General features: G+C 43.4%; 1 protein-coding gene across 2 annotated transcripts in view; it reads right to left on the bottom strand.

The window, feature by feature from the left end:
• The window catches only part of dennd3a (DENN/MADD domain containing 3a), a 130,280-nt gene that overhangs the window by 60,657 nt on the left and 41,776 nt on the right, over positions 1 to 27,847 (bottom strand). For both annotated transcript variants that reach the window (XM_067978468.1, XM_067978469.1), the window contains exons 8-12: positions 23,146 to 23,364; positions 21,874 to 21,995; positions 14,602 to 14,757; positions 9,481 to 9,577; positions 7,780 to 7,883 (exon numbers count right to left, since the gene is read on the bottom strand). In XM_067978468.1, the coding sequence (XP_067834569.1) occupies positions 7,780 to 7,883; positions 9,481 to 9,577; positions 14,602 to 14,757; positions 21,874 to 21,995; positions 23,146 to 23,364 (698 nt within the window). The remainder of the gene's footprint in view (positions 1 to 7,779; positions 7,884 to 9,480; positions 9,578 to 14,601; positions 14,758 to 21,873; positions 21,996 to 23,145; positions 23,365 to 27,847) is intronic.

Genomic DNA, 27,847 nt, shown 5'->3' with positions numbered 1-27,847 from the left:
CAAGGCTGAAGCATTTGCAACCATCTTCAGCCACAAGTGCCGAGTGGATGATCCATCTTGGCCTCCTCCCAACATCCCCACCATCACAGAAGCCAGTCTTCAGCCAATTCAATTCACCCCACGTGGTATCAAGAAACGGCCGAGTGCACTGGATACAACAAAGGCAATGAGCCCCGACAGCATCCCGGCTGTAGTGCTGAAGACTTGTGCTCCAGAACTAGCTGCGCCTCTAGCCAAGCGGTTCCAGTAAAGCGACAACACTGGCATCTACCCGACAATGTGGAAAATTGCCCAGGTATGTCCTGTCCACAAAAAGCAGGACAAATCCAATCTGGCCAATTACCGCCCCATCAGTCAATTCTCAATCATCAGCAAAGTGATGGAAGGTGTCGTCGACAGTGCTATCAAGCGGCACTTACTCACCAATAACCTGCTCACTGGTGCTCAGTTGGGTTCCGCCAGGACCACTCGGCTCCAGACCTCATTACAGCCTTGGTCCAAACATGGACAAAAGAGCTGGATTCCAGAGATGAGGTGAGAGTGACTGCCCGTGACATCAAGGCAGCATTTGACCGAGTGTGGCACCAAGGAGCCCTAGTAAAATTGAAGTCAATGGGAATCAGGGGGAAAACTCTCCAGTGGCTAGAGTTATAGCACAAAGGAAGATGGTAGAGATTGTTGGAGGCCCCAGGAGTTCCTCAGGGCAGTGTCCTAGGCCCAACCATCTTCAGCTGCTTCGTCAATGACCTTCCCTCCATCATAAGGTCAGAAACGGGGATGTTCGCTGATGATTGCACAGTGTTCAGTTCCATTCGCAACCCCTCAGATAATGAAGCACTCCGTGCCCGCATGCAGTAAGACCTGGACAACATCCAGGCTTGGGCTAATAAGTGGTAAGTAACATTCGCAAAAGGCAAGTGCCAGGCAATGACCATTACCAATAAGAGAGAATCCAAGAAGCCCTAGTAAAATTGAAGTCAATGAGAATCAGAGGGAAAACTCTCCAGTGGTTGGAGTCATACCTAGCACAAAGGAACAAGGTAGTGGTTGTTGAAGGCCAATCATCTCAGCCCCAGGACATTGCTGCACGAGTTCCTCAGGGGAGTGTCCTAGGCCCAACCATCTTCAGCTCCTTCATCAATGACCTTCCCTCCATCATAAGGTCAGAAATGGGGATGTTCACTGATCATTGCACAGTGTTCAGTTCCATTCGCAACCCCTCAGATAATGAAGCAGTCCGTGCCCGCATGCAGTAAGACCTGGACAACATCCAGGCTTGGGCTAATAAGTGGTAAGTAACATTCGCAACAGGCAAGTGCCAGGCAATGACCATTACCAATAAGAGAGAATCCAACCACCTCCCCTTGACATTCAACGGAATTACCATCGCCGAATCCCCCACCATCAACATCCTGGGGGGTCACCATTGACCAGAAACTTAACTGGACCAGCCACATAAATGCTGTGGCTGCAAGAGCAGGTCAGAGGCTGGGTATTCTGCAGCGAGTGACTCACCACCTGCCTCCCCAAAGCCTTTCCACCATCTACAAGGCACGTCAGGAGTGTGGTGGAATACTCTCCACTTGCCTGGATGAGTGCAGCTCCAACAACACTCAAGAAGCTCGACAAAATCCAGGACAAGGCAGCCCGCTTGTTTGGCACCCCATCCACTATCCTAAACATTCACTCCCTTCACCACTGGCGCACTGTGACTGCAGTGTGTACAGTCTACAGGATGCACTGCAGCAACTTGCCAAGGCTTCTTCCACAGCACCTCCCAAACCCGCGACCTCTATCACCCAGAAGGACAAGGGCAGAGGCACATGGGACCACCACCTGCACATTCCTCCCCAAGTCACACACCATCCCGACTTCAAAATATGTCGCCGTTCCTTCATAGTCACTGGGTCAAAATCCTGGAACTCCCTTCCTAACAGCACTGTGGGAGAACCTTCACCACACGGACTGCAGCGGTTCAAGAAGGTGGCTCACCACCACCTCAAGGGCAATTAGGGATGGGCAATAAATGCTGGTCTTGCCAACGACGCCCACATCCCGTGAACGAATAATAAAAAAAATAGTCCAATAAAGGCCAACATACCATTTGCCATCCTAACTGCTTGCTGTACCTGCATGTTAACTTTCTGTGATTTGTGTACAAGGACACCCAAATTCTTCTGACAACCAACATTTCTTAGTCTCTCCTTTTAAAAAATATTCTGCTTTTCTATTCTTCCTACCAAAGTGGATAATTTCACATTTCCCCACATCATACTCCATCTGCCAACTTCTCGTCCACTCACTTAACCTGTCTATATCCCTTTGCATCCTCCTCCCAGCTCAGTTTCCCACCTAGCTTTGTATCTTCATCAAACCTGGGGTTGGAGTACAAGAGTAAGGAAGTCTTGCTGCAATTGTACAGGGCTTTAGTCATGCCACTCCTGGAGTACTGTGCGCAGTTTTGGTCTCCTTACCGAAGGAAGGATATACTTGCCTTAGAGGCGGTGCAACGAAGGTTCACTAGACTGATTCAGGGGATGACAGGGTTGTCCTACGAGGAAAGATTGAGTGGATTGGGCCTATACTGTCTGGAGTTTAGAAGAATGAGAGGTGATCTCATTGAAACATAAAAGATTCTAAGAGGGCTTGACAAAGTAGATGCTGAGAGGATGATTCCCCTGGCTGGAAAGTTTAGAACTAAGGGACATAGTCTCAGGGTAAGGAGTCGAACATTTAGGACTGAAATGAGGAGGAATTTCTTCACTCAGAGGGTCGTGAATATTTGGAATTCTCTACCTGTGGATGCTCAGTCATTGAGTATATTCAAGACTGAGAAGATAGACTTTTGGACTCGAGGAATCAAGGGATATGGGGATCAGGCAGGAAAGTGGAGATAAGAACATAAGAAATAGGAGCAGGAGTAGGCCAATCGGCCCCTCGAGCCTGCTCCGCCATTCAATAAGATCATGGCTGATCTGATCCTAATGATGAGTTGAAGATCAGCCATGATCTGATTGAATGGCGGATCAGGCTCGAGGGGCCATATAGCCTACTCCTGTTGCTATTTCTTATGTTCTTATATTGCAAACAGCTGAGGCCCAAGCACTGATCCTTGCGGCACCCAGCTAGTTACAACCTGCCAACCCGAAAATGACAAGTTTATTCCAACTCTCTGCTTTCTGTCTGTTAACCAATCCTCTATCCTTGGTAATATATTACCCCCGATCCCATGAGCCCTAATCTTGTGTAACAAACTCTTGAATGGCATCTTATCGAATGCCTTTTGAAAATCCAAATATAGCACATCCACTGGTTCCCCTTATTTACCCTGCTAGTTACACCCTCAAAAAACTCTAATAGATGTGTCAAACATGATTTCCCTTTCATAAAACTGTGTTGACTGCCTAATCATATGATTTTCTAAGAACCTTGTTACTACGTCCTTAATAATAGATTCTAGCATTTTCCCTACTACTGTTTTTTCCCTCTCCCCTTTCTTGAATATTGGGGTTATATTTGCTACCTTCCAATCCAGGGGAACCTTCTGGAAACTAGGGCATTATGGAAGATCAAAACCAATGCATCCATTATCTCTGTAGTCACCTCTTTTAAAATCCTTTAACATAGGCCATCAGGTCCAGGGGATTTGTCAGCTTTTAGTCCCATTAATTTCTCCAGTACTTTTTCTTTACTAATTTTAATTACTTTAACTTCCTCACTGTCATTAGACCCTTGGTTCCCCACTATTTCTGGTAATTTTTTTGTGGCTTCTACTGTGAAGTCTGCCATTTCCTTATTCCCCATTATAATTTCACCTGTCTCTGGCTCTAAGGAACCCACATTTACTTTTGCTAATCTCTTCCTTTTTACATACTTGTAGAAGCTCTTACAATCCGTTTTTATATTTCTTACTAATTTTGTCAATTTCTTGGTCATCCTTTGCTGATTTCTGAAGCCCTCCCAATCCTCAGGCATACTACTCTTTTTGGCAACATTGTAAGCCTCTTCTTTTAAATCAGGTACTATCCTTAACTTCTCTAGTTAGCCATGGTTGGATCTCTTTTCCCATGGAATTTTTATTCCTCAAGATAATGTATATTCGTTGAGAATTATGAATTATTTCTTTAAATGTTTGCCATTGCTTATCTACTGTCATATCTTTTAATCTAATTTCCAATCTACCTTAGCCAACTCGCCCCTCATACCTACGTAATTGGCTTTATTTAAATTTAAGACCCTAGTTTCAGATTTAACTACATCACTCTCAAACTCAATATGAAATTCATCATATTATGATCACTCTTCTCCAGAGGATCCTTAACTATAAGATTACTAATTAACCCTGTCTCATTACACAATACTAGATCTAAAATAGCCTGTTCTCTAGTAGGTTCCTTGACATATTGTTCTAGAAAACTGTCTCGAATGCATTCCATGAACACATCCTCCAAACTACTTTTGCCAATTTGGTTTGCCCAGTCTATATGAAGATTAAAGTCCCCCACAATTATTGCATTACCTTTGTTACATGCTCCTCTAATTTCCTGATTTATACTCTGACCAACACAATAACTACTGTTAGGGGGCCTGTAAACTACTCCCACCAGTGTTTTCTGCCCCTTGTTATTTCTTAGCTCCACCCACATTGATTTTACAGCCTGATTTTCTCAGCTAAGATCCTTTCTCACTACTGCCTTTATTTTATCCTTTATTATTGGGGCTACCCCTCCCCACCCCCTCCTTTTCCATTTTGCCTACCTTTTCTAAAAGTCAAGTACCCTGGAATATTTAATTCCCAACCTTGGTCACCCTGCAACCTCAGTAATGGCGACCAGATCAAACCCATTTATCTCCATTTGTGCCATTAATTCATCAGTCGTTATGAATGCTTCCTGCATTCGGATATAGTACTTTTAATTTTAACTTTTTACTATGTTTCCCCTGACGTGACCTTGGTCACCAATGCCCTATTACCTTTGTTAAACTCTCTGTCCCTTCCTAACACACTCTGCTTGTTTTTACCCAAATCGCAACTCTGCTTTACAGCCTTGACTTTTCTCTTCAGACGTATAAATTTACCCTGACCTGAACCCTCCTCCCCACCGCCTCCCACCCCCACCTTATTAGTTTAAAGCCCTATCTACCGCCCTAGTTATTTGATTCACCAGGATACTGGTCCCAGCCTGGTTTAAGTGGAGCCCATCCCAACGAAACAGCTCCCTCTTTTCCCAGTACTGGTGTCAGTGCCCCATGAATTGAAACCTCTGCTTCCCACACCACTCTTTTAGCCACGCATTTAACCATTTAATCTGTTTGTCCCTATGCCAATTTGCGCATGGCTCAGGTAGTAATCTAGAAATCACCACCTGAGGTTCTGTTTTTTTAATTTGGACCATGAATGGGAGGACCCTAGGCAAGACAGAGGGTCAGAGGGATCTTGGTGTGCAAGTTCACAGATCCCTGAAGGCGGCGGAACAGGTAGATAAGGTGGTAAAGAAGGCATATGGGATACTTGCCTTTATTAGCCGAGGCATAGAATATAAGAGCAAGGAGGTTATGATGGAGCTGTATAAAACACTGGTTAGGCCACAGCTGGAGTACTGTGTGCAGTTCTGGTCGCCACACTACAGGATGTGATCGCTTTGGAGAGGGTGCAGAGGAGATTCACCAGGATGTTACCAGGGCTGGAGCGCTTCAGCTATGAAGAGAGACTGGGAAGATTGGGTTTGTTTTCCTTGGAGCAGAGGAGGCTGAGGGGGGACATGATTGAGGTGTACAAAATTATGAGGGGCACAGATAGGATGGATACTAAGGAGCTTTTTCCCTTCGTTGAGGGTTCTATAACAAGGGGACATAGATTCAAGGTAAAAGGCGGGAGGTTTAGAGGGGATTTGAGAAAGAACTTTTTCACCCAGAGGGTGGTTGGAGTCTGGAACTCACTGTCTGAAAGGGTTGTGGAGGCAGGAACCCTCACAACATTCAAGAAGCATTTGGATGAGCACTTGAAAATGCCATAGCATACAAGGCTACGGACCAAATGCTGGAATATGGGATTAGAGTAGACAGGGCTGATGGCCGGCGCGGACACGATGGGCCGAAGGGCCTCTATCCGTGCTGTATAACTCTATGACTCTATGACCCTCGCTCCTCAAACTCCCTCCACAGAACCTCATTCCTAGTTCTACCTATGTTGTTGATTCACGACCATGACAACTGGATCCTCCCCCCCACTTCTCCAAGTTCTTCACCAGCTGTGAGGAGACGTCCTTAACCCTGGCACTGGGCAGGCAACACAGCCTTCGGGACTCCCAGTCTTCATTACAGGAAGTGGAATTCACACACAGGATATTTCATAACTGTAGAATGTAATCCATATCCTAAATATAAACTCCAAACAATGCTAAACTGTCATAATAGAAGCCCAGCATGTTGCAACATGAATGCACATGTCAGAGTGATGGGGCCTGGTTTTACAACCACAATCTCCTAGATGCTAAATTCCCAATATCAGCAGTGGTGCTAAGGAGAGGTTCCAAGCTGTGCTCAATAAATCCTCACAGGAAGGGAGAAGAGAAAAAAAAAGGCACCTGTAACACTTGTTTCCACCTCCTAGGAACTAGTTTAAAAGGGAATTGAAAGTAACAATGTAAAATTTGAAAATTCTGTAGTAATCCACTCTTAATTTTGAAGCATAGAATAATAAGGAAACAAAACTTTACAGAACTAGAACTGTCCACAAAGAAGTTGCACAGCACGTCTGTGCAGTTTAGATGAGTAAAGTTATGAAGTTCCTTCTCCTCAATCACTTAAGTTCCCCCACACTACTTACCTTGGACATGACGGCAACGCCTTCTTTGCACAAATTTCATTACCATCATTGATCTGACAGGAACCATGCATCTGAATGACATAACTCACTCTTACATGAAACGCCTTATCTCCCTCTCTGGTAGAGATTTGTAGAGTCTATATAAATAACAGTTGAGACTGAAATCCTGTTCAATCTCTCCTCTAAGAATGGGAATCCAACGCTCTACTGCTGGAACCACCAAAACATGCCTCAATTATTTTTCAATTTAACAGTTAATTTAGGATCTACTTTAAAAAGGTCTACATTTTGAAATGGTGGCGGGTTGATAGCGGGGGGAGGGGGGGGGGGGGGTGAGAAGATGCGCGTGGCAAACCCTGATTGACAGGTTGGCTGCCGACAGGAGCTGCAACGCCGGGGGTGGTGGGCAGGAGAGAGAGAGAGAGAGAGAGAGAGAGATCATCTGGCCCTTGAACAGAGTGGAGAACACTGAAGATCTTGGGGGGGGGGGGGGGGGGGGGGGGAGGTGAGGTGGGAGAGATCAGAGAGGGAGACCATCAGGGGAATAGGGGGACATCAGAGAGGGAGACATGGAGCAGGGTGGAAAGGTAGGTTTATTTATTTATTTTTTTTAATTTTGTGCAATGGGTTTTTATTTAATTTATTGTGTTTATTTTTGCCTGATTCAGCCCTTCACGCCTGGTTTCACCAGGCGAGAATCGGAAGACGCGGAAAAGCCGCCCAGGTAAGTTTAAAATCGTTTCAACTATCTACTATGTCAGAAATAAAGTAACTTAAGTATCTCAATGAGGTACATTTGGTTCTTCATCAATCATCCCGCCGGCTTTAATTGTGTCAGCAGGTTGGAGACGGCTTCCGAACCCGCTCGGGATTTGCGCCATTTTCGCAGTAGCCCCGCCCCCGCAATTTGATTTTAAAACTGAGCCCATGATGTTCCTTCAGAGTTTTACCTGTCCTTTTCAGAGTAGATGCGGAGTTCCATGTGGCCGAATGCATCCATCTTTCCACTCAAACGAGCTTTAAGGAAAGAATGAAATATATAGGTCTCCAATACCTATAATTTATAATAATAAAACCATCTTTAATATGTGCATCTTAAATAAGTAAATAGTATATCGAGTTCTAACACAAAACCAAAACTATGAAGGTCTTATAGTACCCTCTGCAAATTTAAAAACACAAGGCCAGTTATTCAACCAGGACCCCATATCACCACTTTTCATGATTTTGTAACCCTACCCCCCCAACCCCATATTTTCCTTTAAACAAAGATGAAGGTAACACATGAACTGTATGGAAAGATATTTATGCAAAGCTATGACAGAAAAACTGGGAATTTATGACCTGAGAAAGTTAAACAAAAATTAGTAATTAATCCAATTCCTTTTTGCATGGTTGAACAGAGTCAGTAACTACACTAGGCTTAACGTTTTCCTCTGCATACTACATGTAGTCAAACCATGAGTCTATTCTTTATAAACAGGTTTATGATTTTATTACACATGGCGCAAAGAAGAACATCTCCCTGGGTAGCATTTCATTCTGAAATATAAATGACAAAGCATGAAAAGTTTATTCCTTATGCCAGGTTTAGGTTTTTGTTTGCTCAAGATTATAATCATTTCCCCTGGGATTTTCTACAACGGTTTTGCATAAAATAATTGTGGTTTACATTAAGCATGTTCATGTCCACCTTCTATCCCTTCCTTAATTTATAAACTGGGATTATGTCCCCATCATATTCCTGTTTCTTTCACACTGTATTGAAAAAATTGTAAATATAAATCATTGTAGAACATTTTTAATTTGAAATCATTTTGAATAATTGTACTTTATAATGTCATAATTCAATATTTTGTTGGGACCTATATTCTACAAAGAATAGTTTGAGCGAAAGTAACAAGAATGGAAATATACCTTAAATGGTATAATATTGAAAGGAGTAGAGGAACAGAACAATCTAGGAACTACACTGATTTTGAAAAAACAGGACTGAAGGTGAGAAAAGCAATAAAAAGAGCAAGTGGGTTTTAAATATTAGGGCACTAAGTACAATGTGGTGATGAATCTGGTTAGGCCACACAGTTAGGAGTACTGTGTGCTGTTTTCAGCGCACATCATAGAAAGCATCTTGGGCCAATAGAAAAGGTGCACTAGAATAGTACTGGGGTCAATGGAATGAGAGCTGTAGCAGGAAAGATTAAAGATTAAAAGAGGAAGGGGGGAAAATAAGAGAATCAAACAGAAGTGTTCAAAATTATGAAAGTGCTTCACAGAGTAAATAGTGAAAGATTTTTTCCAATCAGTGAACTGGCAACAATGAGTATAAACTTCAAATTAGCACCTGAAAAATAAAGGGGAAGATCACAAGGATTTTTTTTCATAAAAAGGATTTTAAGAATATGAAATGCATTATCACAAGTGGGTATTGAAGAGTCAATCTGGACATTTAAGAAGAAATTAGATAAACACTTCAAGATATATTAGAGGGGATAAGGAAACAGCAGTAAAATCAAATTAGAGCAGATAACTTGAATGCATGAAATAGCAGAGACAGGATGGACCAAATGGTTTCCGTCTATACTGAAATTTATACAAGTTCACTGCACTAGTATAACTTTCACATGTGCAAACTGAATGTAAGTGGTTACCTTTTTGTAAAAAGGCCGATCAGAAACCATTCTGGTTTTCAAAAATTCTTCACTGTTAAAGACGCGATATTCATAATTAAGATGGTCTGAGGCTTCCCTGCAATAATAATGGCTTTTGTGAATTCTGCAGTGAAGTCTTTGACAGTTTTCAATTTTAATGGATCGACTTCATTTGGTACCCAGAATATAGGAAAGTTAAAATTATGGAACATGGACTGAAGCCAAAATATTTCAGTGCATGGTCGACACAAGTTTTTTGTTTTAAAAAAAGGATAACTCTGTTTTCCTGTAACTGTGGCTAAGATCTCACGCACTGCATTTCAGAGGAAAACTACAGTACACAAAATTTAGCAGAGTATCATAGAAATTTACAGCACAGGAGGCCATTCAGCCCATCGTATCCGTGCAAGCTAAAAGAGAGCTATCCAGCCTAATCCAACTTTCCAGCACTTGGTCCGTTGCCTTTTAGGTTAAGTAACTTCAAGTGCATATCCAAGCACCTTTTAAAATGAGTTGAGGGTTTCTGCCTCTACCAGCCTTTCAGGCATTGGGTGCCAGAGCCCTATCAACCTCTGGATGAAAAAATTTCTCCTCAACTCCCCTCTAACCCTTCCACCAATTACTTTAAATCTATGCCCCCTGGTTATTGACCTCTCTGCTAAGGGAAATAGGTCCTTCCTTTCCACATTATGTAGGCTCCTCAATGTTATACACCTCAATTAAATCTCTCCTCAGCCTCCTCTACTCCAAAAAGAAAACAACCCCAGCCTATCCAATCTTTCCACATAGCTAAAATTCTCCAGTCCTAGCAACATCTTCATAAATCTCCTCTGTACCCTCTCTAGTGCAATCACATCTTTCCTGTAATGTGGTGACCAGAACTGTACGCAATACTCTAGCTGTGGCCTAACTAGTGTTTTATACAGTTCTTGCATAACCTCTCTGCTCTTATATTCTATGCCTCGGCTAATAAAGGAAACTATCCCGTATGCCTTCTTAGCCACATTATCTACCTGTCCTGCTACCTTCAGGGATCTGTGGACATGCACGCCAAGGTCTCTCTGCCCCTCCACAATTCTCAGTATCCTACCATTTATTGTGTATTCCCTTGCCTTGTTTGCCCTCCCCAAAATGCATTACTTCACATATCTCTAGATTGAATTCCATTTGCCACTTTTCTGCCCACCTGACCAGTCCATTGATATCTTGCTGCAGTCTACAGCTTTCTTCCTCACTATTAACCACACAGCCAATTTTTGTATCATCTACAAACTTCTTAATCATGTCCCCTACATTTAAGTCCAAATCATTAGCATATACCACGAGAAGCAAGGGACCTAGTACTGAACCCTGCGGAAACCCACTGGAAACAGCCTTCCAGTCACAAAAACATCCGTCGACAATTACCCTTTGCTTCCTGCCACTGAGCCAATTTTGGATCCAGTTTGCCACTTTCCCTTGGATCTCATGGGCTTTCACTTTTCTGACCAGTGTGCCTTGTGGGTCCTTCTCAAAAGCCATGCTAAAATCCATGTACACTATATCAAACGTGTTACCCTCATGGACCCTCCTTGATACCTCCTCAAAAAATTTAATCAAACTAGTCAGACACAACCTTAACAAATCCATGCTGACTGTCCTTGATTAATCTGTGCCTTTCTAAATGAAAATTAATACTGTCCCTCAGAATTGAATCCAATAATTTGCCCATCACCGACGATCGGCTGACTGGTCTGCAATTACTCCGTCTATCCCTTTCTCCTTTTTTAAACAATGATACAACATTAGCAGTCCTCCAGTACCATGCCTGTAGCCAGAGAGAATTGGAAAATGATGTTAAGAGCTTCTGTTATTTCCTCCTTTGCTTCTCTTAACAGCCTGGGATATATTTCATCCAGGCCTTGCGATTTATCTACTTTCAAGAATGCTAAACCCCTTAATATTTCCTCTCTCACTATATTTATCCCATCCAACATTTCACACGCTTCCTCCTCAACCACAACGTCGACATTGTCCCCTTCTTTTGTGAAGCAGATGCAAATTATTCATTAAGAACCCTACCCACGTCTTCTGCCTCCATATACAAGTTACCCTTTTGGTCTGTAATAGGCCCTACTCTTTCCTTAGTTATCCTCTTGCTCTTTACGTATTTATTAAACATCTTTGGGTTTTCCTTGATTTTACTTGCCAATATTTTTTCATGCCCTCTTTGCTTTCCCAATTTTCTTTTCAATTTCACCCCTGCACTTTCTATACTCCTCTAGGCTTTCTGCAGTATTGAGTTCTTGGTGCCTGACATAAGTTTCCCTTTATTGCCTTATCCTACCCTGTATGCTCCTTAACATCCAAGAGGCTCTTGATTAGGGAGTCCCACCCTTTTTCTTTTTGGGAGCATATTTGCTCTGAACCCTATCTCCTCCTTGAATGGCTCCCACTGCTCTGACACTGATTTACCTTCAAGTAGCTGTTTCCAGTCCACTTTTGCTAAATCACATCTCTGCTTAGTAAAATTGGCCTTTCCCCAATTTAGAACTTTCATTCCTGGTCTATCTTTGTCCTTTTCCATAACTATGTTAAATCTAACTGAATTATGATCACGACCACCAAAATGCTCTCCCATTGATACCCCTTCCACCTGTCCAGCTTCATTCCCTAAAACTAAGTCCAGAATTGCCCCCTTTCTTGTTGGGCTTGCTACGCACTGGCTAAAAAGTTCTCCTAAATGCATTTTAAGAATTCTACTCCCTCTATTCCTTTTACACTGATTCTATCCCAGTTAATATTAGGGTAGTTGAAATCCCCTATTACTGCCCTATTGTTTTTGCACTTCAGAAATTTGCCTATTGGCAGTTCTATCTCCCTCTCACTGTTCAGGGGTCTATAATACACTCCCAGCAGTGTGATTGCCTCTTTTTTGTTCTTCAGTTCCATCCATATGGACTCATTTGATGATCTTTCCAACATGTCATCCCTCCTCACAGCTGTAATTGTTTCTTTAACCAATATTGCAACCCCCGCCTTTTTTTTAAAAATCCCCCTATCTAGCTCATCTGAAATCCCTGTAACCAGGAATGTTGAGCTGCCATTCCTGCCCTTCTTTAAGCCACATTTCAGTAATAGCTATAATAACATACTGCCACGTGTCTATCTGTGCCCTCAGCTCATTTGCCTTATTCACTAGACTCCTTGCATTGAAGTATATACCATTTAGCACTGCCAAACTCCTTTGTTGTCTATTTTCTAGACTTTGTTTCCTGCCTTCCAACTCACTTACAAATTTTCTGCCTTCCATTTCCAGCTCTGCTTCTCTCCCTTCTGAATCTACGCACAGGACCCCTGCCAAGCTAGTTTAAACCTTCCCCAACAGCACTAGCAAACCTCCCCGCAAAGATATTGGTCCCAGCCCTGTTGAGGTACAACCCTTTTGGCTTGTACAGGTCCCACCTCCCCCCAAAACCAGTCCCAATGCCTCAGCAATCTAAAGCCCTCCCCCTCCTGCACCATCTCTCCAGCCATGCATTCATCTGCACTATCCAGCTATTTTTGTACTCAATAGCGCTTGGCACCGGGAGTAATCCTGCTTATTAATCTTTCCTAACTCCCTAAAATCTGCCTGCAGTACACTTGATATTTTGTACAATACTAGAATGCTATTTTGTATTTTTTCTTGCTGATTTACCAAAGGAAGTTCTTTTCAATTCTTTTGTAGCAGAGGTGGAAAACAGTTCAGAGACAGCATTTTTTTAAGCAAGTCCCTTGAAGTGATTGTGACATGAATGATATGATCAATGCTTCCCATGCATGGCGTCCTTCCTTGCACTGATGGGTCATATCTTTTCTACCACAAAAAAAGCACAGTAATAATTTATATTTCCCAAGTCGAGGGAGTGTGGCTGGCTGGGAACTTGGTATGTAGAGGTTGCTTCCACTTAAAGAATCAAGATCCCACCAAAGAATCATCCAAATTTCTTCATTTTAGCATCTTCCGTGTACTGCAGGAATCTGAATCTGAAGTAACAAGGAGGAAGGCAGAGTATCTAAGTTGACAAAGATACCAATTTGTAGTTCTGATAATACTCAGTGAAAACACTGCAGTTACTCGAGTAGCAGCCCTATTTAAAGTGAGTTTTTAAAGATTAGTGAATTAAGTGAAGAGACATCTGGTGGAGTGGTTCCTTACTATGACAAACATTTCCCATGTAAATAATAATGTGGGATAAATTCAACCAACTATTTTGCCATGATAACCATGAAAAACATCTAGAGATCATTAACACCAATTTCCACTAATGAAATCCCAGGGTTTTTTTTCAGGTGGTGAATTTATAAAGAATAATTTCCTCCTGGATTTGAGGGGGAAAACTGAAATTTCTCATTGTCTTCTTAGCAAAAATCAGGTCCAGGGACATAGGTGCATAACATTTGTGATGACAGTGTACACATTGTGCGTTATACACACTATACTGACATCACAGATGCAATGCGCTTGCATCTCTGGAACCAGTTTTTGAAAGGAAAATAAATGACGGGTGTGCAATTTGTTTTTTTTTAAAAAAGGGGTCCCGGATCTTCTCCAAGTATTGCTGGGAGAACCACAGTCTTTATACTGCAGCAAACATCAGTCCTTCATTCCTACTTAGGTAATGAGCAAGGACAACAGTGCACTGACAGTTACCATGTTGATAGTCCCTCGAGGATTGAGTCTATCAATCAAAGGCTGACTCACACAAGATATTGTTTATTCAAAGCAAGATCGTAACTGTTAACCTGTGCATAATTTCTAACTATTTTTATTTCCCCACCATCAAAATGGCAGACTGGCCTGTGCCACATCCCTGCGCCATCCAACCGAGCAGTAGGGTGCTGCTCTAAAACCCCACTAAGTCTGCAAGGTGGACACCTTAGTAAAACTACTAATGGAATAGAGGGCCCCTCAATATTCAAATGATTTGGAATGGGTCACGGCAAGTACAAGCGAGTGGATGGAAGTCCCACCCAATGCACAGCACCAGGATCATAACTTCTAGGCTAGGTCCTTGAATTTTATTTTTAATTTTAAAAAAATCACCTAAAGGTTAAGTGAGACTCCAAAGGAAGTGTCCATGAAGTTGCATCTCATACCTGAAGATATTAACAATCAGCTCCAAGGATATTTCCTGAATTTGCGAGTTCAGATTGTGTTGCCAGTCCCTTCTGCGTAGTCGTAAATCTGAAATATCTGTAAAGGAGCCCAAGTGAGATAGTTCCAGATCATAATGTATCAGTAGACTTTCAACCCTGGAAAAAAAAATTAGAATTTCTTTTGTATAAATTAATCTTCTGAAAACATTCAATTAGATGAAAATTTACAGGGCTATGGGGAAAGAGCAGGGGAGCGGGACCAGCGCTTACAAGGAGCCAGCACAGGCATGATGGGCCGAATGGCCTCCTTCTGTGCTGTAACATACTATGCTACTATGATGGCTGATAAGTGTCTTATCTCCATCTACCTGCCTTGGTTCTGCAACCCCAATACCCTTGCCTAACAAAAATCTGAGTTTTGAAATTTTCAATTGAACTAGCCTCAACAGCTTTTTTTTTGGGCGGGGGGGGGGGGGGGAAGTTCCAGATTTTCAATATATTTGTGTGAAGAAGTATTTTCTGATATTACCCCTGAATGGCCCCTTGTTCTAGGCTTTCCCCCACCAGAGGAAATATTTTCGCCCTATCTACCCTATCAAATCATTTATCATCTTAAACACCCCAATTAGATCACCCGTTAATCTTCTATATTCAAAGGAATACAAGACTAGGCTACGCAATCTCCTCATAATTTAACCCTTTTAGCTCTGGTATCATTCATGTTATGCATACAACCTTTCTCTCGTACCCCAAATATTTCTTCCTCACCATTGACCACACGGCCAATTTTTGTATTATCTGCAAGCTTCTTGATCAAACCCCCCACATTCAAGTCCAAATCATTTATACCACAAAAAGCAAGGGACCTGGTACTGAGCCTTGCAGAACCCCACTGGAGACAGCCTTCCAGTTGCAAAGACACCCGTCCACCATTACCCTTTGCTTCCTGCCACTGAACCAATTTGGGTCCAACTAGCCATTTTCCCTTGGATCTCATAGGCTTTTACTTTTCTAACCAGTCTGCCATATGGGACCTTGTCAAAAGCCTTGCTAAAATCCATGTTCACTACATCAGATGCATTACCTTCATTGACCCTCCTTGTTACCTCCTCAAAAAATTCAATCAAGTTAGTCAGACACGACCTTGCTCAAATCCATGCTGCCTTTCTAAATGACGATTTGTGCTGACCCTAATTTGCCCACCATTGAGGTTAGACTGACTGGCCTATAATTACTCGGTCTCTCTTTCTCCTTTTTTAAACAACGGTGCAACTTTAGCAGTCCTCCAATCCTCCGGCACCATACCTATAGCCAGGAAGATCAGAAAATGATGGTCAGAGTCTCTATTTCCTCCTTTGCTTCTCTTAGCAGCCTGGGATACATTTCATCCTGGCCTGGCAATTTATTACTTTCAGAGATGCTAAACCCCTTAATATTTCCTCTCTCACTATGCTTATCCCATCCAATATTTCACACTCCTCCTCCTCAATTACAATATCTGCATCATCCCCTTCTTTTGTGAAGACAGACAAAAGTATTCATTAAGAACCATACCCACATCTTCCACCTCCACACACAGGTTACCTTTTTGGTCTCTAATAGGCCCTACTCTTTCCTTGGTTATCCTTTTGCTCTTTATGTATTTATAAAACATTTTTGGGTTTTCCTTAATTTTACTTGGCAGTATTTTTTCATGCCCTCTCTTTGCTTTCCTAATTTCACCTCTGCACTTCCTATTATCCTCTAGGCTTTCTGCAGTATTGAGCTCTCGGAGTCTGACATAAGCGTCCCTTTTTTGCCTTATCTTACCCTGTTTGCTCCTTGTCATCCAGGAGGCTCTTGATTTGGCAGTCCCACTTTTTCTTTATGGGAACATGTTTACTTTTTTTTTTATTCGTTCATGGGATGCAGGCGTCACTGGTAAGGCCAGCATTTATTGCCCATCCCTAATTGCCCTCGAGAAGGTGGTGGTGAGCCACCTTCTTGAACCGCTGCAGTCTGTCTGGTGAAGGTTCTCCCATAGTGCTGTTAGGAAGGGAGTTCCAGAATTTCGACCCAGTGATGAAGGAACGGTGATATATTTCCAAGTCAGGATCGTGTACGACTTGGAGGGGAACGTGCAGGTGGTGTTGTTCCCATGTGCTTGCTGCCCTTGTCCTTCTGGGTGGTAAAGGTCACGGGTTTGGGAGGTGCTGTTGAAGAAGCCTTGGCGAGTTGCTGCAGTGCATCCTGCGGATGGTACACACTGCAGTCACGGTGCGCCGGTAGTGAAGGGAGTGAATGTTTAGGGTGATGGATGGGGTGCCAATCAAGCGGGTTGCTTTGTCCTGGATGGTGTCGAGCTTCTTGAGTGTTGTTGGAGCTGCACTCATCTAGGCAAGTGGAGAGTATTCCACCACACTCCTGACTTGTGCCTTGTAGATGGTGGAAAGCTTTGGGGAGTCAGGAGATGAATCACTCGCCGCAGAATACCCAGCCTCTGACCTGAATCTGAACCCCATGAATCTCCCCCTTGAATGGCTCCCACTGTTCAGACACTGATTTACCTTAAAATAGCTGTTTCCAGTCCACTTTTGCTAAATCACTTCTCAGCTTAGTAAAATTGGCCTTTCCCCAATTTAGAACTTTTACTCCTGTTCTATCTTTGTCCTTTTCCATAACTATGCAAAATCTAACTGAATTATGATCACTACCACCAAAATGCTCTCCCATTGATACCCCTTCCACCTGCCCAGCTTCATTCTCTAAAACTAAATCCAGAACTGTCCCCCCTCTTGTTGGACTTGCTACGTACTGGCTAAAAAAGTTCTCCTGAACGCATTTTAAGAATTCTACACCCTCTATACCTTTTGCACTGATTGTATCCCAGTTCATATTAGGGTAGTTGAAATCCCCTATTACTGACCTATTGTTTTTGCACTTCTCAGGAATTTGCCTGCATATTTGTAGGCATAGGAAATCGTAACTGCCATGATTTATGGATATACTTTACTCTGTTGACGCAATGCAACAAAGTCCGATCAGCATAACAGAATCTGTACTCTAATTCTAACTTATACAAAAGTTGATCAAAAGAATAGCAACTAACTATTCTAAATTAGGCTCACGTCAGAATAATTTAGGCTGAGGTCCGACAATAGCTTGATTATCCTGAAATGAGGTATAGCTGTTTGGACTTTTACTAGTCACAGAATCTTTGGGCCAAAATCATCACTTATAGAATGCAGTTTTCAATGGAAGAAAATCACAAGAACACAAAAGATTCAAATGAAGTGCATGAAAGTTTTTAAATACAAGTTAAGACCTTAAGATATGGGGAAAATGTCCATTTCATTGAAAGGAATATCAATTATAAGTGATGATGTGGAGATGCCGGTAATGGACTGGGGTTGACAATTGTAAACAATTTTACAACACCAAGTTATAGTCCAGCAATTTTATTTTAAATTCACAAGCTTTCGGAGGCTTCCTCCTTCCTCAGGTGAATGTTGTGGAAATGAAATCGCATTTATAAATCACAGAACAATGCTTGATGATTACAGACAGTCTTTTCAACTGCCCGTTGCCAAGGCAATCAGTGTGCAGACAGACAGGTGTTATCGACAAGGTCTCCGAATATACAAATCACCAAAAAAAAGAGATAGAGAGGTAGAAACATAGAAAAGACAGCAACTGACCAGTTATATTAAAAACAGATAACATTTGTTCGCTGGTGGGGTAACGTGTAGCGACATCGACGACATTTTCTTTCTATGGACCCACGGCGAGGAATCACTAAAGAGACTACACGATAACATCAACAAGTTCCATCCCACCATCAAGCTCACCATGGACTACTCCTCAGAATCAGTTTCTTTCTTGGACACACGAATCTCCATCAAAGACGGGCACCTCAGCACCTCACTCTACCGCAAGCCCACGGACAACCTCACGATGCTCCACTTTTCCAGCTTCCACCCTAACCACGTCAAAGAGGCCATCCCCTATGGACAGGCCCTGCGAATACACAGGGTCTGCTCAGACGAGGAGGAACGCGTTGGACACCTACAGACGCTGAAAGACACCCTAGTAGGAACGGGATAGGACGCTCGACTCATCGATCGACAGTTCCGACAGGCCACAGCGAAAAATCGCATAGACCTCCTCAGGAGACTAACACGGGACGCAACCAACAGAGTACCCTTCGTCGTCCAGTACTTCCCCGGAGCGGAGAAACTACGCCATGTTCTCCGCAGCCTTCAACATGTCATCAATGACGACGAACACCTCGCTATGGCCATCCCCACAACTCCACTACTCGCCTTTAAACAGCCACCCAACCTCAAACAGACCATCGTTCGCAGCAAATTACCTAGCTTTCAGGAGAACAGCGTCCACGACACCACACAACCCTGCCACGGTAACCTCTGCAAGACATGCCAGATCATCGACACAGATACCACCATCACACGAGAGGACACCACCCACCAGGTGCATGGTTCATACTCCTGTGACTCGGCCAACGTTGTCTACCTCATACGTTGCAGGAAAGGATGCCCCAGAGCATGGTACATTGGCGAGACCATGCAGACGCTGCGACAACGGATGAACGGACACCGCGCAACAATCACCAAACAGGAGGGTTCCCTCCCAGTCGGGGAACACTTCAGCAGTCAAGGACATTCAGCCACCGACCTTCGGGTAAGGGTACTCCAAGGCGGCCTTCGAGACACACGACAACGCAAAATCGTTGAGCAGAAATTGATAGCCAAGTTCCGCACCCATGAGGACGGCCTCAACCGGGATCTTGGGTTCATGTCACGCTACACTTTACCCCACCAGCGAACAAATGTTATCTGTTTTTAATATAACGGGTCAGTTGCTGTCTTTTCTATGTTTCTACCTCTCTATCTCTGTTTTTTTTTGGTGATTTGTATATTCGGAGACCTTGTAGGTAACACCTGTCTGTCTGCACACTGATTGCCTTGGCAACGGGCAGTTGAAAAGACGGTCTGCAATCACCAAGCATTGTTCTGTGATTTATAAATGCGATTTCATTTCGAGGATTTCATTTCCACAACATTCACCTGAGGAAGGAGGAAGCCTCCGAAAGCTTGTGAATTTAAAATAAAATTGCTGGACTATAACTTGGTGTTGTAAAATTGTTTACAATTATACGTGAGCCTTGTTGAAAGGAACAGAAGAGGGGCCTGCTTGGTCTGGATGAAAGCCTTCACCATTTCAATGGTGACACCAAGCCGAAAGATTGACCTTGCAATGAGGGAATGCCTGAGATCCATGACTTCGAAAGTTAGTATGGTCATCAAGGTCAAAACTTTTGTTCTGCATTCTTACTTTTGTAATGATCCAGGAAAAAGAAATAGCTCCCAAACAGCAATGCAGTCAATACTATATATCATAGAATTTTTGAGGGAGTCATCAGTTCTACTATTTACATTATTGACCCGTAAAAGTGACTGAATAGCTCAGATAACAGTTACGGTAGAAGCATAGAATTTTATAATACAGCCTACTACCAGTGAAAATCAAGCAAAAACCCTCATGTATGGAAAGAATGAGTGCAATACTATGTCAGCATCTGATAAAAAATATTAACCCCAGAGGAACTCATCATGAATTCCTGACAACTGGGAGAAGATGGAAACGTTATCTCATCTCTGCCCCCACTCGATCCAAGTGGCATTGTCATATCATTCACAACTCTAGAAGGATCAGAGTGGGTGGAAAGCTCCTCAGCCAATCCAATATTCATGGAAAGGGGGAGGAGTTTGCAATAACATCCTGCTTCTTTGCATACTTTCCATCTTGCCTTAAGACAGCGTCATTCAGGAGTAGCCCAAGACTTTAAGAAGAGACAGACATGTGCCACCTCTTCAAACTTCCACAACAGTCATTTTCAATTGATGAAGTACACATGAACCACTTAGCTGTAGTGTACTCATACCAGTCAGATCTTTGCAGCCAGTACTACAGTGACACCAATGCCGGATGGAGCCACTAACCTTTTCATTTTCTTAGCACTGTCATGGGCGAAGATTTAGAATTCAACAGGTGTACAGATGCACTGTGTAAGAGAAGTTGCAAAGGGCAGAGACAAAATCAAGCCCAATGAAAACTGAGGGGGAAGTAGAAGCAGAACGCTCAATCCCAGCCACCAATTAATTTGCTTTATAGTTAGCAACCATCAGTGCTACTTCAGAAGAACATCTTGGATAGAAGAGATCAATCCACGAATAATTTGATGATATGCGCAAGGGATCAGACATCACAGGAAGTGGAACAATAATGATGTATTATCATTGCTGACTTAGTTTCCACTTCCAAGAACTCACTCCAGTTTTTAAGGACGATTTCTCCTGGTTCAGTCCAAGAATCTCGAGCACGTACAGCAGAAGCCCAAAATAAGATACATTAGAGCCAACTACTCCATCAGGTGGATGTAAAAAGATCCCATGGCACTTGCAAGAGCAAGGGAGTTCTCCCCAGTATCCTGGTCAACATTTATCCCTCAAACATCACCAAAACAGATTATCTGGTCATTATCACATTGCTGTATGTGGGATCTTGCTGTGCGCAAATTGGCTAACGCGTTTCCTACAACAGTGACAACACATCAAAAGTACATCGTTGGCTGTAAGCACTTTGAGGCGTCCTGAGGTTGTGAAAGGCACAACATAAATGCAAGTCTTTCCTAAAGATCTCAATCACTTAGTGCAACTCCTTGAAGCTTTCAACTTCCATTGTTATTAAGGATAAAAAAGTCAGTAAAACAAAAAACACAGGAAAAAGTGTCTTTCCTGCACAGCAATATTAGATTTGCTCAGTTGCTGAAAATGGGGAAAAATAAATGGTTTCAACCTTGGAACAGTGCAGTTATGTGGCATAAGAATAATCACGGGAAAAACTTAAAAATGTCTTAAAAGGGACTATCAGTTTGAGATTATTTATTTAGTATGTGGAGAATGCTGTGATAATTATTTAAAATTCTGGTGTATGGTGGTGGTCAGGACAGTCCATACACACACACTATAAATTATTTTTTTGTTGTACCAACTAACCACATCTTACCAAAACACCTTTAAGAGTCTCAAAGACATGCCCCTAACACACATCTTCTAAAAGTTAAAAGAAAATGATACATTTCACCATTCTTTGCTTTTCACCATTCTTTGCTTTATCAAGTCTCTCAAAACAGCATTATAAAGTATGTCTAATTTACCGATGCCTTGTATGTGCTAAGTGAAAACCCGATTATACTACCTTTGCATTTACCTTTGTGTAAAACATTCTGCCGCTTCTAAAGGAACTTCAGGTATATCTGGTTCGGTATCTGCCAAGTTTGAGAATGTAATCGTTCCTTCATCAATGTTCACTAATATTAACCCTTCAACTTCCTGTATAATCAGTGACAAATAAACAAAGTCACCTTTAGACTTAATATATATAGTTTTAAATGGATTAAAACTCTTACTGTATGATTCAGCGCAATTATATTTAAACATTTTCTAGATTGCAATAGTTTGATTATAGTTTCATTTATTTTGATTATCGTTTTGATGTTTTTTAAAAATTAGCGCACTAGAACTTTTAGGAACAGGAAAAGGATGGTAGGGCCATCCATTTCAGATAGATCTCAAGCCAACTTACTTGCCGTCTCATCATAACCTGCAATCTCAATTTACAATACACAAACTTTAACTTCTTACAGGGACTTCTCAAGCAGAAAATGGAAATTATCCCAAATGATGAAGAATCCCCAAATTACACTGCTAATTGCTATTCTGAATTTTAAATGAGCTACTTTTCCTCACCTGCCCACCGCAGCTCACTTGAGCAGCACTCCCCTCCATTTCCCTGCTCGTAGCAGCAAGATCAGCTTGAACAACTTATATACGAGCTTGAAGTTCCTCCACTGCATTTGCTCTTCATTCCAGCTACCAGGCTCCAGCAAGTCAGTGAGAAATGCTGCTCTCCTGTTAGCCATAGCCACCCCCTCCATCATCACCCCCATACAGAGGGGAGTGCCAAAGACATACTGCAGCATCCCCATGATCAGCACTGCAGACTTCAAAAAAAAATGCAGAGCACTACTGTGCCAGTAAGCAGGGTATACATGAAGCATCATCACCAACTGATTACTGTACACTTACACGATTCAGCAACATTAAAACAGGAAGGTTCAATAGATTGTAATGTTGGTAGCTCTGCTGAGATCAGTGCTGCAGACAGGATCAATAGAAGTGAGCTAAAATTCCATTTGGCGCTCACCCCCAAGAGACCAGCAATGACACAAAGGAGAATTTCTGGTTCGGTCTCAAGCCTGTGGCAGATGCATTTCCAAGTGGGTCCCTGGAAGTAACTTTGAGCCAACAGATCATACCAGCAGGAGCAAGACAGGAGGAGTAAGCGAACAAAACATGTTGGCAGCCTTAACTCCTGCTGGTCTCCCGTTTTTCACGGATATCAGGAATATGGGAGGTAATATCCATGTGGTTAATTGAGGTTCGAAACCTGCATTTTTTTCAGTAATGATATAATACTTACAGAGTTAACTTCTTTAAAGTAATCAACGTGGCAGCCCATGAGGAAAGCTGTTGGTGCCATCAGAAAATCCATCATTCCCTTGGACAGGATAGGCACATAGGTATGTTGCCACTGGAGTGGGTGAAGATAGAGAATAAAACATTCTGCAATGAGTGTCAGCAAAGCCCAATCAGCTGACAGAAAGACGATCCTCTGTTCTAATAGAATACACGTCAGGATCTATGAGGTAAAAAGAAAATTTGTGTTAATTATCAGCTCTTTACATTTATCCCCTCTCAATATTTTATTCATCCTTAAAATCTCTTCACTTATGCACATCACTCTGCATTAATATTGTTATCAACTAAAATTAGGCTCATCATATTCCATACAGTTTATAGATTGTCCCATCTGACAGATGAGGCAGCACTGGAGAAAACTCTCTGTGCATAGCTGACGGATTTGAGTGCCATGCAGCCCTGAAACTTAAAACTATGATAAAAAGGTTTTTAAATCATGTCAACTGCACCATCTTGTAGTAGCATTAAGCTTCAAAAAAAAATCAAAGCACTAAGATCTGCTGGCTCAAAGTTTCCTCCAGGAATAAACATTATATGAATGACAATTTCTGAATAGATTCATTAGATATCCTCAATACATACATGGTTGGTGCACTTGTGCTGCTGACGTACTTATATAAATGATTTAGACATAGGTACAAGATGATTAATATCAAAATTTACTGGCGACATCAAATTAGACAGCATGGCAAACTAGAATCATTGAATGGTAGAGCACAGAAGGAAGCTATTTGGCCCATTGAGCCCATGCCGGCTCTCTGAAAGTGCAATCCAGTTAGTCCCATTACCCCGCTCTTTCCCCCTTGCCCTGCAAATTTTTTCCCTTCAAGTACTGATCCAATTCCCTTTTGAAAGCCACGATTGAATCTGCCTCCACCTAACCCTCAGGCAGTGCATTCCAGATCATAATAAGAATAAAACTGGACGGACCACCTGGCATCAGACCACTAGGCACCGGACACGACAAAGGCAAACCAAGCCCAGTCGACCCTGCAAAGTCCTCCTCACTAACATCTGGGGACTTGTGCCAAAATTGGGAGAGCTGTTCCACAGACGAGTCAAGCAACAGCCTGATATAGCCACACTCACAGAATCATACCTTTCAGCCAATGTCCCAGACTCTTCCATCACCATCCCTGGGTATGTCCTGTCCCACCGGCAGGACAGACCTACCAGAGGTGGCGGTACAGTGATATACAGTCAGGAGGGAGTGGCCCTGGGAGTCCTCAACATTGTCTCTGGACCCCATGAAATCTCATAGCATCAGGTCAAACATGGGCAAGGAAACCTCCTGCTGATTACCACCTACCGTCCTCCCTCAGCTAATGAATCAGTCGTCCTCCATGTTGAGCACCACCTGGAGGAAGCACTGAGGGTAGCAAGGGCACAGAATGTACTTTGGGTGGGGGTCTTCAATGTCCATCACCAAGAGTGGCTCGGTAGCACCACTACTGACCGAGCTGGCCGAGTCCTAAAAGACATAGCTGCTAGACTGGATCTGCGGCAGGTGGTGAGGGAACCAACACGAGGGAAAAAACTTACTTGACCTCGTCCTCACCAATCTACTTGTTGCAAATGCATCTGTCCATCACAGTATTGGTAGGAGTGACCACCACACAGTCCTCGTGGAGATGAAGTCCCGTCTTCGCACTGAGGACACCATCCAACGTGTTGTGTAGCACTACCACCGTGCTAAATGGGATAGATTCAGAACAGATCTAGCAGCTCAAAACTGGGCATCCATGAGGCGCTGTGGGCCATCAGCAGCAGCAGAATTGTATTCCACCACAATCTGTAACCTCATGGCCTGGCATATTCCTCACTCCAACATTACCAACAAGCCAGGGGATCAACCCTGGTTCAATGAAGAGTGTAGAAGCAGCACCAGGCGTACCTAAAAATAAGGTGCCAACCTGGTGAAGCTACAACTCAGGACTACATGCATGCTAAACAACGGAAGCAACATGCTATAGACAGAGCTAAGCGATTGCACAACCAACGGATCAGATCAAAGCTCTGCAGTCCTGCCACATCCAGTCGTGAATGGTGGTGGACAATTAAACAACTAACGGGAGGAGGAGGCTCTGTAAACATCCCCATCCTCAATGATGGCGGAGTCCAGCACGCGAGTGCAAAAGACAAGGCTGAAGCGTTTGCAACCATCTTCAGCCACAAGTGCCGAGTGGATGATCCATCTCGGCCTCCTCCTGATATCCCCACCATCACAGAAGACAGTCTTCAGCCAATTCGATTCACTCCACGTGATGTCAAGAAACGGCTGAGTGCACTGGATACAGCAAAGGCTATGGGCCCCGACAACATCCCAGCTGTAGTGCTGAAGACTTGTGCTCCAGAACTAGCTGCGCCTCTGGACAAGCTGTTCCAGTACAGCTACAGCACTGGCATCTACCAATGTGGAAAATTGCCCAGGTGTGTCCTGTCCACAAAAAAGCAGGACAAATCCAATCCGGCCAATTACCGCCCCATCAGTCTACTCTCAATCATCAGCAAAGTAATGGAAGGTGTCGTCGACAGTGCTATCAAGCGGCACTTACTCACCAATAACCTGCTCACCCAATGCTCAGTTTGGGTTCCGCCAGGACCACTCGGCTCCAGACCTCATTACAGCCTTGGTCCAAACGTGGACAAAAGAGCTGAATTCCAGAGGTGAGGGGAGAGTGACTGCCCTTGACATCAAGGCAGCATTTGACCAAGTGTGGCACCAAGGAGCCCTAATAAAATTGAAGTCAATGGGAATCAGGGGGAAAACTCTTCAGTGGCTGGAGTCATACCTAGCACAAAAGGAAGATGGTAGTGGTTGTTGGAGGCCAATCATCTCAGCCCCAGGACATTGCTGCAGCAGTTCCTCAAGGCAGTGTCCAAACCCCAACCATCTTCAGCTCCTTCATCAATGACCTTCCCTCCATCATAAGGTCAGAAAGGGGATGTTCACTGATCATTGCACACTGTTCAGTTCCATTCGCAACCCCTCAGATAATGAAGCAGTCCGGGCCCGCATGCAGCAAGACCTGGACAACATCCAGGCTTGGGCTCATAAGTGGCAAGTAACATTCGCGCCAGACAAGTGCCAGGCAATGACCATCTCCAACAAGAGAGAGTCTAACCACCTCCCCATGACATTCAACAGCATTACCATCGCCGAAACCCCCACCATCAACATCCTGGGGGTCACCACTGACCAGAAACTTAACTGGACCAGCCATATAAATACTGTGGCTACAAGAGCAGGTCAGAGGCTGGGTATTCTGTGGCAAGTGACTCACCTCCTGACTCCCCAAAGCCTTTCCACAATCTACAAGGCACAAGTCAGGAGTGTGATGGAATACTCTCCACTTGCCTGGATGAGTGCAGCTCCAACAACACTCAAGAAGCTTGACACCATCCAGGTCAAAGCAGCCTGCTTGATTGGCACCCCATCCACCACCCTGAACATTCACTCCCTTCACCACCGGCGCACAGTGGCTGCAGTGTGTACTATCCAGAGTGCACTGCAGCAACTCGCCAAGGCTTCTTCGACAGCACCTCCCAAACCCGCGACCTCTACCACCTAGAAGGACAAGAGCAGCAGACACATGGGAACACCACGGCCTGCACGTTCCCCTCCAAGTCACACACCATCCCGACTTGGAAATATATAATTGTTCCTTCATCGTCGCTGGGTCAAAATCCTGCAACTCCCTTCCTAACAGCACTGTGGGAGACTTTCACCACACGGACTGCAGCGGTTCAAGAAGGCGGCTCACCACCACCTTCTCAAGGGCAATTAGGGATGGGAAATAAATGCTGGCCTTGCCAGCGATGCCCATATCCCATGAACGAATAAAAAAAAACTACTCGCTGTGTAAAAAAAGTTTTTCCTCATGTCGCGTTTGGCTCTTTTGCCAATCACCTTAAATCTATGCCCTCTGGTTCTCGACCCTTCCGCTAATGGGAACAGTTTCTCTCTATCTACTCTGTCCAGACCCCTCATGATTTTGTACACCTCTATCAAATCTCTGCTCAACCTTCTCTGTTCTAAAAGGAGAACCACCCCAGTTTTTCCAGTCTATCCACAGAACTAAAATCCCTCAACCCTGGAACCATTCTAGTAAATCTCTTCTGCACCCTCTCTAAGGCCTTCACATCCTTCCTAAAGTGCGGTGCCCAGAATTGGACACAATACTCCAGTTGTGGTCGAACCAGTGTTTTCTAAAGGTTCATCATAACCTCCTTGCTTTTGTACTCTATGCCTCTATTTATAAAGCCCAGGATCCCGTATGCTTTTTTAACCGCTTTCTCCACCTTCCCTGCCACCTTCAACGACCTGTGCACACATACCCCTAGATCTCTGTTCCTGCACCCACTATAGAATTGTACCCTCTAGTTTATATTGCCTCTCCTCATTCTTCCTACCAAAATGTATCATTTTGCACTTCTCTGCGTTAAATTTCATCTGCCACGTGTCCACCCATTCCACCAGCCTGTCTTTATCCTCTTGAAATTTATGACTATCCTCCTCACTGTTCACTACACTTTCAAGTTTGTCATCTGCAAATTTGGAAACTGTGCCCTGTACACCCAAGTCCAAGTCATTAATATATATCAAGAAAAGCAGTGGTCTTCACATCGACCCCTGGGGAACA

The sequence above is a fragment of the Heptranchias perlo genome, chromosome 3, assembly GCF_035084215.1.
Source record: "Heptranchias perlo isolate sHepPer1 chromosome 3, sHepPer1.hap1, whole genome shotgun sequence".
In the NCBI taxonomy this organism is placed as follows: Eukaryota; Metazoa; Chordata; class Chondrichthyes; order Hexanchiformes; family Hexanchidae; genus Heptranchias; species Heptranchias perlo.
Note: the sequence above shows the minus strand (reverse complement) of the source record. Positions and strands in the feature narration are given on the sequence as shown.